This window comes from Cololabis saira, chromosome 12, assembly GCF_033807715.1.
Source record: "Cololabis saira isolate AMF1-May2022 chromosome 12, fColSai1.1, whole genome shotgun sequence".
Taxonomy (NCBI): Eukaryota; Metazoa; Chordata; class Actinopteri; order Beloniformes; family Belonidae; genus Cololabis; species Cololabis saira.
The window spans coordinates 7,253,452-7,271,920 of NC_084598.1; the positions used below are offsets into that span (position 1 = coordinate 7,253,452).

The following is an 18,469-nucleotide window of genomic DNA, read 5'->3' on the forward strand; positions in this document are numbered from 1 at the left end:
TTATCAAGATTTGATTCGATCCGATTCGATCCGATATTGATTTGGGTTACTGTTAATAAAACTGTTTTTTCAGCTGTTGCATGAATGATATGACTGTAGTTCTGCAACATATTAATACTAGTATTATATTGAGATTCAACAGTAAGTATTGCAGCTAATGATGCTGTAAAGACTAATCACTTCCCAGAATGCTGATAGAACTGCTTTCAGAAACATCATGTGGGTCAGAATTATCAAACAGATCCAGGGAGGAAACAGAGGATGAAAGAAATCGCTTTTATTTTTTCTCCATTTATGAGAATTTGGTTTTTAACATTTATGCAAATGTAACCCTAAGACAGTATATAAAGCAAAGAAATATGGACAATTTATGCAATTATAACTGAAAACTTTAATGTTTTCATACCTTTAAACATATTTTTGCAAAAACATGGCACCAGTTATTCTCGTGTCCAACAAAATATTCCTTTTTTGGGCATAAACAAAAAAGTACCAAAAGTTGTAATGTAATCATACATTTTTTTTTTTTTTTTTTTTTAATCGATCTTGAGACATATTAATCGATTTTTAGGAATTAATATGAGAATCGATTTAAAATCGGAGAATCAATCTTTTCAACACAGCCCTAAACGGGAGTGCTGCTTGCTGAAAGTTTGGGGTAAAAACACAAATCACTGAACCTATTTGGCGTCAGCTTGTCAATTCATGTAACAGACTATAAACTTAATTGAATGCAGAGAAGTGTAAGATCATAAAGCTTGCATTATTGTTTGAAACTGCACTGGGTGTCCACACATACTGTACTTCCTATGTGACAGTACAGTGCTGTGTGAGTGCTTTGGCTGCTCCTGCTGCTGATTTCCAGCCCACCTGTTGCCCCACAGAATGATCCTTTTGAGGATCCATAGGAAACGTTTTTCTCTGGGATATGGAACAAGATCCCGGACAGACCGGACTGTTTATCTAATGAACGCCGGTCTGTGTGGGTTCAGATAGCTGCAGCTTCGCTCAAGTCCGTCCCCGTGATGCGGAAATGCCCATAAGTTGCTGTCAAGAACAGAACTTGTCGGGCAACGTATAGATCCTTTTTCCACCGCCTGGACCATGCGTCCCTGTGACCGCTAATAAAAAGATGTGGCCTCAACTCAGCACAGTAGACTCTCTATAGTCAGCACACGCCATCCCAGCAGGCACTGCTACTCTCATCATGGTTGTGTCCTGGACAGCAGCACTCACACACGGCACATGTGTGTGTGTGTGTGTGTGTGTGTGTGTGTGTGTGTGTGTGTGTGTGTGATGATCATCCATATGGCAGACCTAAGGACTCAAGCAGCCTCCGTCTGGCCTTGACTCTGGGAGGACACACGACGAATCGTTTGGCTCCATGTGGTCTAGAATAAGTCATCGCTCACTACTTGTGTTTCTCGTATCAGCTATTTAGCTGATCTCACTCTTAAGTGACAGATGATTTCAAAAGCGTTAGTATGACATCACTCAGTTACTTATGCAACTAATTCATTACTAATTCAGATGCGTATGACTTAGGGGTGTAACGGTACATGTATTTGTATTGAACCGTTCGGTATAGCGTGTTCGGTTCGGAACGGAGGCGTACCGAACGAGTTTCCACACAGACATATTAAGTAGAGGACCGCACGTTGTGGAGCAGAGCGCTGCACATAGGCAGTTGCGCTCACACCGAGAAAGTATTAAGATTAAAGAAAAAAGCACTAACTAATGAAGAACTAAAGAGCTAAGCACATAATTGTGACAAGTCCAGTGTTTCCCCTACCATTGTTTAGGCCTGGCGTAATTTACGTTTGATCATTTACGTTTATGAGCGCCTCTGCAGCGCTGTTCTGCAACGTGAGTCAACCTGCTTCGTTGCCTAGTAAAGCCTGAATTATGGTTCGGCGTTAAATCGACGTAGAGCCTACGCCGTAGGGTACGCAGCGACGTGCACCGTACGGCCGCTAGCTGCGTACCCTACGCCGTAGGCTCTACGTTGGTGTAACGCCGAACCATAAATCAGCCTTAACGATGCGAGTACGGCTGCTGAGAGCGCGGGCATATTATTATACATTATGGGATGTATAGAGTTTGTAGCCAGCCAACTATGGCGCCAAAAAAAGAAAAAATATCGCGGGCGACAGACAACATTATATAAAGAAATGTTTCTGCGAGGTACGTGTGTTTGTGTTTGCATGTGACGCTGCAGGGAAGCATGAAGGAAAAACCCGCCCGACAACACACCAGGCGTCCGCGGGGTCCTAGCGCCGGCACACGTAGAGACAATGTTATTTTGTGTGTGTGTAATAAACAACTAGCACGTTTATATTTTGCATTTTGTTTTCTTACTGTACCGAAAATGAACCGAACCGTGACCTCCAAACCGAGGTACGTACCGAACCGAGATTTTTGTGTACCGTTACACCCCTATCATCGATCAAGGCATCGGTTACATCGCTGTGAAAAAGGTGTACAGTCATTTGAAAAAGAGACTTTAAAAGGTCTTAAATAAAGCGCCAGATGACGAGTTATAATGTTGTTGAGCAATTAAGCTAAAATACTAAAGTACCACATTCAAAACTGGTTCAGGAGTGTGTGGCACCCCCTTTAGCAACAGGAACTTAAAGCTTTTGTTTTCTTTTTTGTTTTCTGCATACCGTTATCAGTCCCTCCCGTTATTTTTGCCCACCCTCCTTCAACATCTCTGATTGGGTTTATTGAGGTTTGTGGACTCTCTCACATGCTCTAATAAGGTCTCACCACAGCATTTCGATACGGATGATGTCTGGACTGTTACTGGCACCTCACTTCTTTTCATTCTTTCCAGCAATCTGTCATTCCCTTGTAGATTTGACGGTTTGCTTTGCCGATCATTGTCATTTTTTTCACGACAACAAATCCAGCCAAGTCTCAGCTGTTGGACAGATGGCCTCCCATTTCCCTCCAGCGCGCTCCGGCGCACACAAGATCGTGTTCAGCTTTGACAGTCGGCATGACAAGTTGGTAAAATAAGCTGCACTTATTATGGCCAAATGTTTCCACTTGATGGAAATATTTTGCCGTTTCAAAGGATGTTGTTCCAGAGGGTTTGCAGTTTGCTTAGATGCGACTTTGCAAACATTCTTATGAGAGAAAAGACACATTGACAAATAATGTGGCTTGAAAGAATAAGAGTTCATTCTTTCTGAAATAAAACTAAAAAGGAACATTTGAATTTCCATCTTAATATCTGTTGAAGCAGTGAGAGTTTTCGGGCTTTTCCACTAGGAATGGGTGATATTTTACCGTTCACGATATACCGTCAAAACAATTCCCCACGGTAAGAATTTGTCATCTCACGGTAAAAACTATAAATTCCGTTTTTGTAGGAAGGAAGGAAGGAAGGAAGGAAGGAAGGAAGGAAGGAAGGAAGGAAGGAAGGAAGGAAGGAAGGAAGGAAGGAAGGAAGGAAGGAAGGAAGGAAGGAAGGAAGGAAGGAAGGAAGGAAGGAAGGAAGAAATATATGAGCCTGAAAGAAAGAAAGAAAGAAAGAAAGAAAGAAAGGAAGAAATGAGCCAAGAAAGAAAGAAAGAAAGAAAGAAAGAAAGAAAGAAAGAAAGATAGAAAGAAAGAAAGAAAGAAAGGGAGAAATTAGCCTAAAAAGAAAGAAAGAAAGAAAGAAATGAGCCAAGAAAGAAAGAAAGAAAGAAAGAAAGGAAGAAATGAGCCTAAAAAGAAAGAAAGAAAGAAAGAAAGAAAGAAAGAAATGAGCCAAGAAAGAAAGAAAGAAAGAAATGAGCCAAGAAAGAAAGAAAGAAAGAAATGAGCCAAGAAAGAAAGAAAGAAAGAAATTAGCCAAGAAAGAAAGAAAGAAAGAAAGGAAGAAATGAGCCAAGAAAGAAAGAAAGAAAGAAAGAAAGAAAGAAAGATAGAAAGAAAGAAAGAAAGAAAGGGAGAAATTAGCCTAAAAAGAAAGAAAGAAAGAAAGAAATGAGCCAAGAAAGAAAGAATGAAAGAAAGAAAGAAAGAAAGAAGGAAGGAAAGAAAGGAAGAAAGAAATGAGCCAAGAAAGAAAGAAAGAAAGAAAGAAAGAAAGAAAGAAAGAAAGAAATGAGCCTAAAAAGAAAGAAAGAAAGAAAGAAAGAAAGAAAGAAAGAAAGAAAGAAAGAAAGAAATGAGCCTAAAAAGAAAGAAAGAAAGAAAGAAAGAAAGGAAGAAATGAGCCTAAAAAGAAAGAAAGAAAGAAAGAAAGAAAGGAAGAAATGAGCCTAAAAAGAAAGAAAGAAAGAAAGAAAGAAAGGAAGAAAGAAAGAAATGAGCCAAGAAAGAAAGAAAGAAAGAAAGAAAGAAAGAAAGAAAGAAAGAAAGAAAGAAAGAAAGAAATGAGCCTAAAAAGAAAGAAAGAAAGAAAGAAAGAAAGAAATGAGCCTAAAAAGAAAGAAAGAAAGAAAGAAAGAAAGAAAGAAATGAGCCAAGAAAGAAAGAAAGAAAGAAAGAAAGAAAGAAAGAAAGAAAGAAAGAAAGAAAGAAAGAAAGAAAGAAAGAAATGAGCCTAAAAAGAAAGAAAGAAAGAAAGAAAGAAAGAAAGAAAGAAAGAAAGAAAGAAATGAGCCTAAAAAGAAAGAAAGAAAGAAAGAAAGAAAGAAAGAAAGAAAGAAAGAAAGAAAGAAAGAAAGAAAGAAAGAAAGAAAGAAGGATAAATTCCCGTTGATGACGTTTTTGTATTGGTATTTTTTTTATCGTTATCGGGATAAATGCCAGAAATTATGGTGATAAATGTTTTAGTCCATACCGCCCAACCCTATTTTCCACTCACTCCTTCTGTTTTTTGGCTTAATTCTTGTCAAATATATAACGACCCAGTGTACCAAGCGCTGTCATCTCATCTATTAGCAGTTGTGTTTATAACTTCTAGTCCTGGTCAGACTCAACATTATCGTTGTTAGCATTTTAGGATTATTTTCTTTTCTTCGGCCATTGTGTTTACAGCTTGAGAGTTGAAAGACGTTTACTTTCTTTTTTTAACAAAACTGTATGCAGTATTTGGCACTGAAGTACGAGAGAACGAGAGCAGCGCAGGACAATAGCTGCCTCTGGCTGGGATCAAGATTGCATCTGACTTTTTTTACCCAAATGGAACCACTCCATTGTTTGAGTATGCGTTGATAGCTTGGTGTAAATTCCTGGAGGCCCCTGTTCATGTTTTATTTAGGTGTTGGTGATGTTTTGAAGGCCACCAGAGCTTTCAACCCCCCCCCTCTCTTCTTTTACATATGTGCCATAGCATTCACAGAGCTGTTTATGAGTGCAGATGGCGACTGCAGCCACGACTGGCAAGCTTAACAATTGTGATTTAGATTTTTCCCTCGTTTTTGGTTTAAAGCTCTCATAATGGTGTTCAAGTGACATCAGCTTTGCAGCTGGGTGGAAGACAATTAACTGTGAAATGGTTAGGGGTGCTGGGCTGAATGGGAGGGAGCGACTCAGGAATTAAAGACTGTTGACAACCTCAAACTGTAACCTCACCATAAACTGTATTAGCTAAAGCTACACGATAATGTCACATCAGCAAGTTCCAGCACTCTGCATCAGCCTTAATTTCTTAACCCCACATAAAATAGTGGTTGCAGTCTGGCGATTATAGTGCGGTTAGACATTTTCTGTAAAATGTCCCTCAGATTGCTTGACCCTCAAATGAGGCCGCCCTCAGTTACAGCCAGGCTGTTTACACATTCTTCACTAGCATCCTAAATCTATTACAGTTGTTTAATTATTGCTTTTCTGTCAGTTGGGTGTTGGAAATCACCCCGGCTACTGTACGGCGGCCGGCTCTGTTCAGCTAAGAATGCTTTTCATCTGAACCTGATTCTGCACCGGGACATTGCTCAATGTCCTTGTCAGGTTTTGTTATTTTTCCACCAGCCACATAAAACCAAAGATGGCAAATGGAGATTAGTTTATCTCCACACTTACCCAGGCATGTGAGAGAGTGGAATAAGTGCACTTAGGCCCTTTGCAAGGCATGCATCGCTCTCCATTAATGAGGCAGCAATTGAACATGTCGGTGTCACGTCTGAATAATTCGCGAGGAGCTTTTCAGTTACAATTTTCCGATGGTAATGGCAAATAGGTCAGACCTAATAACGATTAAACTTTCAGCACAACTCAAGTCTGAACAGCTGCGGGGGCAGTAATGGGCAGAGACACGGCAGCAGAGGGATAATTTAGGTTCTGATCAGCTGCTCACAGGAATCCAACAGGTAGCATTAGTAAATCAATAAAAGCCGTGTCCAAACTTTTGTACTTTGTGGATTTACTTAACATATTTAACTCCGGGAACAAGTCACCTTTTTATCTGATAAATGAGAGAAAATTGCTTAAAAGCTTTAAATTGATTGCTTCTGACTTAAACCACATAATTTAACACGTTTACACGTGCAGCTTTGTTCTAGAAGCAGTGACAGTGCACATGGTTTTTCACAGGCAGAGGTGTCAAAAGTATTCACATTCATTACTCAGGTAGAAGTATAGATACTAGAGTTTAAAAATACTCCTGTAGAAGTTGAAGTATCAACTCAAGTTTTTTACTCAAGTAAAAGTATAAAAGTACTGGTTTCAAAACTACTTAAAGTATGAAAGTAAAAGTAATGTAAGGGGGAAAAAGCCATTAAGGACAAAAGCCATTGAAAATGAATGCATCTTAGTATAATGTAAATATATTAAAGAAGCATATATGTGTACTATTGAGCATTAACATGTGTTTCAGAGAGCAGGAGATATGATGACTAGTTGCCTATAAGTATTGTAATGGTGCAAAAAGTCAAACTTCAGAGGCATGTTATCATTTATCCTAACCTTTATTGGAATGTACATCCAAGTTTAGTTGCAGGAATCTGAGGGAACGGATGTAAGAACAAAACTGGACAAGAACATCTGAAACAACCACAACCAAATTCACTCTATCCTTATGGAGCAATTTAACTGGATAGTTTTTTTTAAAGGCCGAAATGAAATAGAGTAACGAGGCTGTTTTTAAAATGTAAGGAGTAAAAAGTACAGATAATTGTGTGAAAATGTAAGGAGTAAAAGTAAAAAGTCGTCTGAAAAATAATTACTCCAGTGAAGTATAGATAACCAAAATTTCTACTTAAGTAAGGTAACGAAGTATTTGTACTTCGTTACTTGACACCTCTGTCCACAGGTGAGGTAAAGATATAAGATATTGTTCTTGTTTTCTGGTTGACAACTATATGATTTTACTGCAGTGCTATCAAGAGAACGTCAGGGCCTGTTAAATAAGTTTAAACACGTAGGAAACAGACCATCGCAGCTTCTTCCATCCACTCCCACTATGTTCTACACAAATACTCTGTGTGTGGTCTGCTAATAAAAATGATGATAGCAGCATATCTTGATGTTGTATGAAAACTATTATTGTATTTATACCACACTTTTTATACGGCGTAGCATCATGTGAAAGGCAGATGTCGCGTGGAGCGATGCTGTTTCCTGTTACAGTGACAGGCTGGATGAAATAAAACAGCGTGAAAGATTTGCAGAAAGGCGACGAAATGCCATCACTTTTAACAGAATGACAGTATGAGATGTGTCATGTCTGAACATTCTTTAGAGAACTGGAGCGTTTTACAGATGCATGCTCAACACACGTCTGCCAGTAAGGCTCTTTTTAACCTGTTGTTGAACCTCTGTTGCTGCAGCACAAATGCAACTGTCCTCCTTACAACATCTGTCCTTCCATGAACAGCTGAGGATACTTACCCCCCCCCCCACCCCCACCCCAACTAATTACATATTTTTGCATGCCAATCCAAAGAGCCCTCACTTTTACAAAGGAATTCATAATGCAGCTCTCAGTCTGCAGCCAGAGATTCATTACATACAAACAAACAAAAGCTCTGCCTTTTAAGCACATTGCTAGCTAGAAAAGCTACATGGGTGAGGTTTAGATCCTCCCCAGATAAGGCCCATTAAATGCTAATTCTGCTGCATTTACAGAACTTGCAGATTACCATCAACCTTTGCCTTAATAGGAGGGAAAGAGAGAAAGAGCATCTGTAGTTTAACATCTGCATCTAGCAGGGTAATAATATTGTTAAATGACTAGCATGAGCTGCCAACTTTTTTGATTAAAGCATGATCTGCTTGTTTTTTTTTTCTTTTCCCCCCTCTGAAAAGCTGCCACGGCCATCTCTGCTCAAAAACAATTAAACCAAAACTGCTGTGGTGTTCACTTTCCTTTGCTTTGTTATTGTGTGCATCTTCCCCCGCTGGTGTCAGTTATTGCCTACACATGCTTGCAAATTATTTCTAAACAGTCTCAGCCAGGTCGATTTATTCACTTTTTCACGATTTTTCTGCTTGAAACAGAACTAATGGTGCTTGTAAGTTCAGAAATGCATTTGATCAGATATATCTGGGAGGCTGGCAGCCGGCAGGTGTGTGTGTTTCCTAACTCCTTCTGGGTGTGAGTGTGAGAGCTTGAAGACAGGGAAGGCCACGTGGATGTGAGTCCCTATCCAGGAAAGCCCTTTGTGATCTAGAATAGATAACTGAATACATGCAGCTCTCTTGCAATACTGGGTTATTCCTGCCGTTGCATGTGCAGTAAGATTGGAACTAGGGCTGTGCGATTAATCGATTTTAAATCTAAATCGGATTTATTAATCACAATCGATGTTAAAAAAAGGAAAATCGGAAAATTTTCCGTTTTTGCAGCTGGCTGCATTACAGACAGAGCTCGTCTAGTCATCTTTGTTTGGTCAAGAAAATTGTAAATGTTGTCACTTTACTAAACTCAAGGAGGATTTACAGTATGTTTCGATTGCACTTCATTCCCAACAGGGAAATTTGTTTGCTATTTTTCTTTAAAAATAAAGATAAAATATTTGAAACAATTTATTCCATTGTCTTTTGTAGTTTTACCAAAAAAATCGAAAATCGGGTTTTCAGAGAAAAAAAATCTGGATTTTATTTTTGTCCAAAATCGCCCAGCCCTTCCTTTTCCTTTTTGTCTCTTTAGAGAAAAAGTCATTTCTGGGGGTTTTTATGCTCCACATTTGGATGGTACACATATATTTATGTATATATTGTACATTTTTGGCCTATTTTTTAAACCACAACTTAAATATAGGACATTACAATAAAAAGGAATATTGAATACTGTAAAGTTTAACTACAGCTTCACTCGTAGTGGCTCTTATACCGTCTTCTGAACCCGGCTGGATGCTAAGTTTAGCCAAAATATAAATGTTTGTAGGTCATTGGAGGATCTAGGGGAGGAAAGGGTGTGCTTTTCCTGTTTTTAAGCCCCCGAGACATTGTCTAGTCTCAATGGTCCCTTGCCTCCTTTACCCACATCAAAAACGGCTGCAACCGTCTGGGCTGCTTGTTGGGTCAAGTGGTTCCACAATGAGGTAATGGATAAACCATCCCATTAGGCCACATTATCTGCTCAGGAATTTTTTTTCCCCCTAACTTATCCATGCCCAAATCTCGACTGAGTCTATTAACATATCCTCACATTACCTTTACTCTTTTTGATGTCGGTAGTTTGCCCAGCAGAGCTGTGACTCCTGGGATCTCCTGTAACCTCCACTATTTATCCAGTTTCTCTTGAAGTGGTTGGCTGCTCTTCCTGCAGATGTACAGTGGGGCTCCAAGGACACAGTCATTTAGTGTCCCAGCTGTAGAAACATGAGTGTGACTCCACTTAGCCTGTCTGCTCTCTTGTTTTCCTATTGCATCTGCCCCCTCGGGAGCATGTATGGCCACGCAAGTGTTTCTCCCCGGGTGTCTACGTAGGGACGCGAGTGGAGTGAATGTGTCTGCGAAGCATCGCATGTGCACATGTGATGTAAAGCAGTGCTGCTGCAACCTGCTAAAATGTTTTGCCTCTGAGTCAGAACACAGATCGCCAAGCTGTAAAATGTGCATACTGCATGAAATTTACAGCCACTGGTAGACGGGTAGACGGGCCTGGGAGGTGACTTTTCAGCTGGGGTCGGGCTGAGAGCTGTAAATCAGAGCAGACGTCTGCGGTCGGGGTTGTCAGTGCCGTGAGTGAGTCATGTTTTCAGGTATGATCTGAGTAAAGTTGTCTCTCTGTCTCCTCCGCAGTGCCAGTGTGGTGATCGGTGCCCCCAAGGCCAACACGAGCCAGGTCAACATCACAGAGGGAGGGTCGGTCTTCTACTGTCCCTGGAGCCTCGGACAGTCAGACTGTCACGCCATTGAGTTCGATGCAGATGGTAAGACTTGTGATGAAAATACAAGCAAGAAGCACACCACTAAGGTGTTAAGCACTCATCCCACTCTGTCATGTAGGATTTATTGTTAGGTGCAAATTAATTAGGGCCCAAGCACTTACAGTGCGAAGGCCCTATTGTATCTGTAGGAGTTTTTGTTTTTGTTTTTATCCTCGTTTTTCTTCCGACGAAAGGAGGGACTTTTTGCCCCCTTAAACGTGCCCCAAAAGTCACCAAATTTTGCATGCAAGCCAGGCCTGGCGAAAAATGTGATATTTCCTGGTTTGCATTAATGGCGTGGCAAAATGGCTCAACAGCGCCCCCTAGAAAACTTTGTGCCTCAAGCCCCACAATACCGTTTGACGTACATGCACGAAAATCGCTACACACCTGTATCATTTCGCAACTTAAAGAAAAGTCTCTTGGCGCCATGGCCGGAACCGAACAGGAAGTCGGCCATTTTGAATTAATCGTTTCATTTTGGCGCAATTTATGCCATTTCTTCGGCCGTTTATGCGGCCTGAACCGTAACGTGCACCCAGGTGTGTTATACATCAAAATGTGCGTCTCCATCCTGCGACGATCGGCATTACTTTTGTCAGACAAAAGCGTTACCGTTGCAACGATAGACGCCAAAAAGCGCGCGCCCCCTTCATCTGATTGGTTTATAGTTCCTACTTTCTGCCATAACTTGGTTTGAATGGTTTGACATAAAGACTCATGGGTGGTGTCATCGGACTCGGTATTGAGTCCTTGACCATAATTGGTGCAAATTAGCCCCGCCCCTTCTTCTGATTGGTCGATATTTGATAATTCCTATTTTCTGCCATAACGTTTGAATGGTTTGACATAAAGAATCGTGGGTGGTGTCATCAGACTCTGTATTGAGTCCTTGACTTTTATTGGTGAAAATTGCACGCGCGAGGGCCCGTTCATCACTGCTTGCAGCTTTAATTAGATTTATCTTTGTTTCTTTTTGGGAAGAAATGCCACAAAAACTCTTTACTATTACTGACCTTTGTCCTTTTGGGTGGTTGGTTGAGAGGATTAAAAACTGGAGGTTATGTTTGCCTCTTGGTTCTTTTTTTTCTTCTCACTTTTGAGGCCAGTAGTACAGGTCACTCTTCCGCTTCACTGAACTGCTGTTGCCTTCATTAGCTCCTAAACCTGCAACGGGATGAATAGGATAATGGGGGTGTTGAAGAGGGTTTTTTACCTCCTTCATCCAGGTCATGTTTGTGTTGTCTTGCCTCCGGTGGCAAAGGGAGATAAGCAACCGATCAACAAATACGTCTGACAAAAGAAATCTCCAGTCTGCATCGCAGGCGAAGCTGGAAGTCTTGACAAGGAGGTTCCAGTTGAGTCAAAATTGAGTGAAACAGTTTGGCAGACCAGCAGGAAGTCCGTGCAGTCGTCTAATGAAGGGATTCATGTTTCACTGTGTTGACAGAGCCCCTGTTTTGCACAACAGAGTGAGAAAAATGGCACTCAAAGTAGCCCTGAAAACACAGCCCGACACGCGAGGGACGGCGTCTGCACTGCATTTGGCTTTTTTTACTGACAAACCAACGTTTAGCATTTGAGGTCATTTTGAATTTACTGTCCGTGCAGCACAACAGGGAGAAATATTCCGCTGTATATTTCACGAGCCTGGTAAGAAAAGCTTTTATTGGACGCCTCTACCCCCACTATTTTTGCCGTTTTTCTTTGCAACATTAAAAAGTGCTGTGCATTGATGGGTGCTGGCTAAAGACCACAGAGAGTGATGTCATGCTTAAGCAGCGAGGCCTCGCAGTCAAGGTTGGTCCCCTGGGCTGTCAGTGAATGTCCTTCATATTTTGATATGGCTTTGAAGGAACAGATTAGAGAGCCAGAGCCAGTTCTGACATCTAGATTTTGGCAGAAACTGTCGTACAGTGGAAGAGAGCTCGCTGCGTGAATATCTGCATGGAAATGCAGCTATGACAAACAGCTGTTACATGGATAACATTTACAGCTGTAAATCATTTACTGCAGCTTTGCCGACCTCTCGTTTGCCCGTCCTGATAGCTGAAGTCATAAAATGACATTCAATTATTTTGTCTTTCCCCCTTCCTTGATATTTTCAGAATCAATTCTAAAAATAGGTGACTGTTTAGTATCTTTCAAGCCAAATGGTGTCGGAAGTCTCCCTTTTTTCTTTTGGTGTGGTTGAGCCCTGACCCACGGGCCACAGGCCCTCTTAATTAGCCTAACTAATTGGGTCAAAGTGGCCAGAAGCCCCCCACCCATGCACTTCCTCTCCTCTGGAGATAAGAGCCTGTCTATGGATCCGGGGGAAGGATGGGGGATGGAGGGCACTGAGGACGGGTGGGATGGGAGGAAGGGAAGGATTTAAGTAAAAGGGGAGAAACCAGAACCCCATTTCTCAGCGTTATCCTCCTCCTCCTGTCTTCTTCTTGCTATTCCCACAGGAGCGGCGGATGTGATGAGTGAATTTGACCATTTGTCTTGCACCCCACCCACAAACACAAAAGTACTGGCTCTAACCGTTATCCGCTCACACACAGTGGAAAGTGGAGAGCTGGTCCTCTAGACTCCCCTGAGTCCCGCTCTGATGGGAGGAACGGGGCACGGCACCGTGTCACATCAGCACATGGTGCTAACCAGCCTCCCGCAGGGACCGGTCAGATGACGCTGCTGCCTCGGCCCGGCTCCGTTCCCCTTTATCTCCCCCGCTGAATATCCTCTGTTATCACGATAGAGTGTTTCACGTGATTCCAGCTGGCTGCCTTCAGCCCAGGACAACAAGAAGGACTTTTCATCACTTATTATGGCGACATAATCGTGGCTGCCATGTGAGAACTTTACGGTTATTGTTACCCGGCATCAATGCTAAACGCTTGAAGACACTTTCTTGTGCTGCTATCCTCTGTTGCCTAGGTAACGTGACACAAACCAACACAGTTTGCCCTAAACGAACACATTTCCCCTGTTATGAAGCTATGAGGAAAAAGAAAGTAATCCTGCTAATAGGGCTGGGCGATATATCGAGATTTTAATATATATCGATATATTTTCAAACGCGATATGGTACGAGACAATATCGTTTATATCGATTTAAAAGAAAAAAAAAATGTTTTAATGATTTTGATATAGCTTATTTTGTGACAAATTAACTTGAATGTTTTATTTGAGATTTGCACAAATGTTTTGTTATTTGCACAACTGTCAACCTCAGTGGAAAAGTCTGCCTGTTACTGTCTACATTGTATTAATTGCACAGTGTATTTTAATTTATTTGTTATGCAGGAAAGAGATATTTGTTTTATTTTATTCAAGAAGCATTTTTATTCTATATATGCATGCAGTTTATTTTTATTTCATTTGTTTTATACATTTTGATATTGTGCAGACCTCTGTTAATAAAGGAACCTGTGTGACATTTGGCACGAGGCTTTGTATTAAAACTGACTGTTTTTTTAAGGGTTTGCCTCAGAAAAAAATGAAGCTAACAGAGATGCTAACAGAGATGCTATGCTATAATGCTTTGGGGGAAACCCCAATTATAGCACAGAAATAATATCGATATATATCGAGTATCGCCATTCAGCTAGAAAATATCGAGATATGACTTTTGGTCCATGTCGCCCAGCCCTAACATTTCCCCTGTTATGAAGCCTTGAGGAAAAAGACAGTAATCCTGCTAATTCCGATTAGTCAAAGTAAACCTCTCGTAAGGAGGTGTTTGAAGTGCAGGGCATGTTGTTGCCTGTGTGTGGCTAGAGCAATTGCGAACACTTAGGGCAGGGCCGGCTGCCACCGGCTCACGATTTACTGGAGATGGAAATTTGCCTGTTATCTCATTTGCCTGTAAGGAAATGAGAGAAGGGCCTGTGAAGACAGGGGGGGCCCGGGCGAGATAGTGTAAGGAAAATGAATAGGAAAATGGAGACCGTGTTGAAAATGAAAACAGAGAAGGGGAGAGAGAGAAGTGTGTCTAAACAGAGATGACTGGGAAGCTGCCATGAGGAAACCAGGCCAGAGTGCGTGTGTTATCGTTGGACCCGGGTCAAGAAGCTGTTTCCAGACACGGAGCAGACTCCATGCTCAGCTCCAGGCTGCCTAGTTGGCTGGAAGAAGAAGCACCAGAGGTGGATAGATAGTCCTCTCTCTGCACACTCGGACATGTCATGGTCTCTGACCTGCATCCGTCCTGCCGGATGCGGCTGCATTCCCCTCTTTCAGATGTTTGCTGGGAACTACTGTACGAAGCTTTGGCCAATCCTCTTCGCTTAATCAATTTGTTCCTCGCAACACAGATATAACATCTTCCTATAGAGTTGTGTTCAACCCTAACCGCCGAGACCATCTGCTGCGTCACCTGTTGCCGTCAGAGCGGGAGATCAGTGTCACTGGCCAGGTGGCCAAACAGAGGCGAGGGGTCGGCAGGGTTAAGCCAGGCCGGTCCAGCACGAACCCGACCCAACTCAGGCCACGGCTATCTCCCCGAACAGTGGCGTGGTAGCAAATGGCATCCTTTTCAAACTCTCACCCCAATAATCTTTGCATGAAAAAAAAAAAAAGAATTGTAATTGGAGTCGTAAAGCCTGCTGTCTGCCAGCTGCACAGATGTTTCTGAGAGCCTGAGACGAAGGGGAAGGAAGTATCAGGATTCTTGGAGTCCATCTGAAGGAATGCATGTTTTATATACAGCTATAACTCATTGTCTTTTTTTTTTTTTTTTTCTTCCCAGGGGATCGCATTGTCCTCCTCAATGATACAGAACATCAGGCCGATTTCAAGTCCCACCAGTGGTTCGGCGCTACTGTCCGCTCTCACGGCGACACCATTCTGGTAAGAGGTAGACGAGTGGGATGGGGTTCACTTTTCCTGCACTCTGCTGCTAATTTACACTGCAAAACTCAAAATCTTAACAAGAATATTTGTCTTATTTCTAGTTAAAATGTGTTAAAATCTCATTACACTTAAAACAAGACTCATCACTGGAAAAAACAACAATTTTCACCTGTTTCAAGTAGATTTTCACTTAAAATAAGTATAAAAATCTGCCAGTGGAACAAGATTTTTTTAATGCTTGTAATGAGAAGATAAATCTATATTTGTCTTATTTCTAGTTAAAATGTCTCATTTTTAGTCAAAAAATCTCATTACACTTAAAACAAGTGTCATTACCAGAAAAATAACTTGTTATTAGATAATTTTCACCTGTTTCAAATACATTTTCACTTAAAATAAGTAGAAAAATCTGCCAGTGGAACAAGATTTATCTTCTCATTACAAGCAAAAAAATCTTTTTTTCTATTTTTTTCTACTTATTTCAAGTGAAAATGTACTTGAAACAGGTGAAAATTATCTAATAACAAGTTATTTTTCTGGTAATGACTCTTGTTTTAAGTGTAATGAGATTTTTTGACTAAAAATGAGACATTTTAACTAGAAATAAGACAAATATTCCTGGTAAGATTTTGAGTTTTTGCAGTGTACATTCCAATGTTAATCTGTATTGTCTTTTCATCATATATTTTTATACAGTCAAGAATAAAACGCAGCGTGACTGAATAAAACTGTACAGACAAAACTGCGTATGTGGAGAAAGAAAAGAAAGTTTACTCCTTCTGGCCTGGAGCAGTTTTATGTTAGGTGATCTAACAGCAGGGGGGTTTAAGCATTTCTGGCTGCCAGATCATTTTTCCTTAAATTGTTGTCATTCATATCCAGTTTTTCACCTTCTGTCCTGAATCATAGTTGAGCCTCGTTTGGTGATCTTGCACAGCGCCGGTCTCGCTGGAGGACTGTGTTGATTGTGACCAGGGTTGAGTTACTGTGTGGATGTAGCACTGACCTCTGCCTGAGACTCCCTCTGAGCTCACTGGAGAGTTGCTGCAACTGGACAAACATCTCCCAACTAAACCCCCCCACTCATCACTGCACCCCCCTCTCCTCTCCTCTGTTTGCTGCAGGCTTGTGCTCCGCTGTACTCCTGGAGAACTAAAAATGACGTCCCCCACTCCGACGTTACAGGAACCTGCTATCTCTCGGTGCAGAACTTCACCAAATTTGTGGAGTATGCACCCTGTCGGACAGGTAACCTTCACCTTCATTAATGTATGTCATTTATTGATTATCAGACGTCATACGTGATGAACCTGCATCTGGGAAAATAAGATGAGGGAAATGTTCATAGTCTAGATTAGGGCTGGGCGATATATCGAGATTTTAATATATATCGATATATTTTCAAACGTGATATGGTACGAGACAATATCGTTTATATAGATTTAAATTTTTTATTTTATTTTATTTTTTATGATTTTGATATAGCTTATTTTGTGACAAATTGACTTACTGTCTACATTGTATTAATTGCACAGTGTATTTTAATTTAATTGTTATGCAGGAAAGGGATATTTGTTTTATTTTATTCAAGAAGCATTTTTATTCTATATATGCAGGCAGTTTATTTTTATTTCATTTGTTTTATACATTTTGATATTGTGCAGACCTCTGTTAATAAAGGAACCTGTGTGACATTTGGCACGAGGCTTTGTATTAAAACTGACTGTTTTTTTAAGGGTTTGCCTCAGAAAAAAATGAAGCTAACAGAGATGCTATGCTATAATGCTTTGGGGGAAACCCCAATTATGGCACAGAAAAAATATCGATATATATCGAGTATCGCCATTCAGCTAAAAAATATCGAGATATGACTTTTGGTCCATATCACCCAGCCCTAGTCCAACTTATCACTGATTATCACATGAAGATGCTGTGTTCTCTCTCCATTTTTAAAAGAAATCTAAAAGTAAATTTACTGTCTACTTATTTATAAAATACCCTTGCTACATGATGGAGATATTGGGATGACTGGATGAATGATTGTATGTATTTGTGTTTGTTTGATTGTCTGTATTGTAATGTCTACTGTTCTCATGTTCCAGACGGTACCACATTGCACTGTAAATTTCATTTTTCTTTCATGAACTTTGGGCCCCCTCCCAAAAGCTTTCAATATCTTACTTTGGGGGACCCATTCATACATGCCAAAGGACCATTATAGATGTTTGAATGGTCACAATTGTATACGTTTATTTTAAATGGCTATGTATAAACTTGAAACTTGAACTTGAAACCTGAAGTCAGAGGATGTGCAGTACGTAATAATTGGAGCTCTAAGTCCTGGACCGTAACCCTTGTGTGTTTCAGAAATCAGCGACCGAGGAGGTCAGGGCTACTGCCAGGGAGGATTCAGTGCTGACTTCACCAAGGTTTGTCCACCATTAGAGGATGAAGGATGTTCTGTTCTTGTTTGATTTCACTGATTCATGTATCTTATCTTTCAGGATGGTAAAGTGGTGTTGGGAGGGCCGGGCAGCTACTTCTGGCAAGGTATGTATGACAAACATCTTTAAAACACGCTCAAAAATAGGATTTTCCTCACCGTTGTTCCTCTTTTGTCTCAATCTAGGGCAGTTAATCTCTGCAGCAAAGGAAGACATTGTCAAAGCATACTACCCGGGCTATTTTATGCAGGCTGTCGAGGGCCAGATCCAGACCAAACAGGCTCAGGTTGCCCATGACGACAGCTACCAAGGTGAGCAAGGCTGACTAAGGCCCCGTTTACACGTAGCAAAAACGGTGGTGTTTTCATGCGTTTTGGCTGTTCGTTTACACAAAAACGAAGATCAAAGTCACCAAAAACGATCATTTCTGAAAACTCCGGCCAAAGTGGAGATTTGCAAAAACTCAGTTTTCACGTTTGCTTGTAAACAGAGGGAAACGGACATTTAGGCTTCAGAACATCACATTATGCGACAGAAACGTGTTTACAATTTGTTTGGCCACCGTCAATATTTTCTTGTATTTTACCTGTTTTATACGGTGGCCGAGACCTGCTATTGCTGAAAATTAAAGAAACACTGCAAATAAAAAGAAACGCTTTGCAAATAAAATAAACGCTGCAAATAAAAACAAATGCCGCTGCAAATAAAACAAACGCTGCAAATATAAAGAAACGCCGCTGCAAATAAAAAAAACAACGACGCAAATAAAAAAGCCACAACGGAAGTGAATTACCGGGGACTATTTTTGCTGATGCACCGGTGTTTTTATGTGAGAGGAGAAGAAGAAGACGAAGAGGACGTAAGTGAAAAGGAAGAAATAAGAAGAGCGAGGAATAAGAAGAACAACGAACGAGAAAATAAGTGAAAAAGTTA

The 18,469-nt window shown here is 40.9% G+C and overlaps 1 protein-coding gene across 1 annotated transcript in view; it reads left to right on the forward strand.

Annotated features, from left to right (window-relative positions):
* itga5 (integrin, alpha 5 (fibronectin receptor, alpha polypeptide)) overlaps nucleotides 1-18,469 on the forward strand; it is a 54,907-nt gene that overhangs the window by 6,211 nt on the left and 30,227 nt on the right. Inside the window, exons 2-7 of the mRNA XM_061735341.1 lie at nucleotides 10,126-10,256; nucleotides 14,989-15,089; nucleotides 16,217-16,340; nucleotides 17,460-17,521; nucleotides 17,597-17,642; nucleotides 17,722-17,847. Coding sequence (XP_061591325.1) covers nucleotides 10,126-10,256; nucleotides 14,989-15,089; nucleotides 16,217-16,340; nucleotides 17,460-17,521; nucleotides 17,597-17,642; nucleotides 17,722-17,847 — 590 coding nt within the window. The remainder of the gene's footprint in view (nucleotides 1-10,125; nucleotides 10,257-14,988; nucleotides 15,090-16,216; nucleotides 16,341-17,459; nucleotides 17,522-17,596; nucleotides 17,643-17,721; nucleotides 17,848-18,469) is intronic.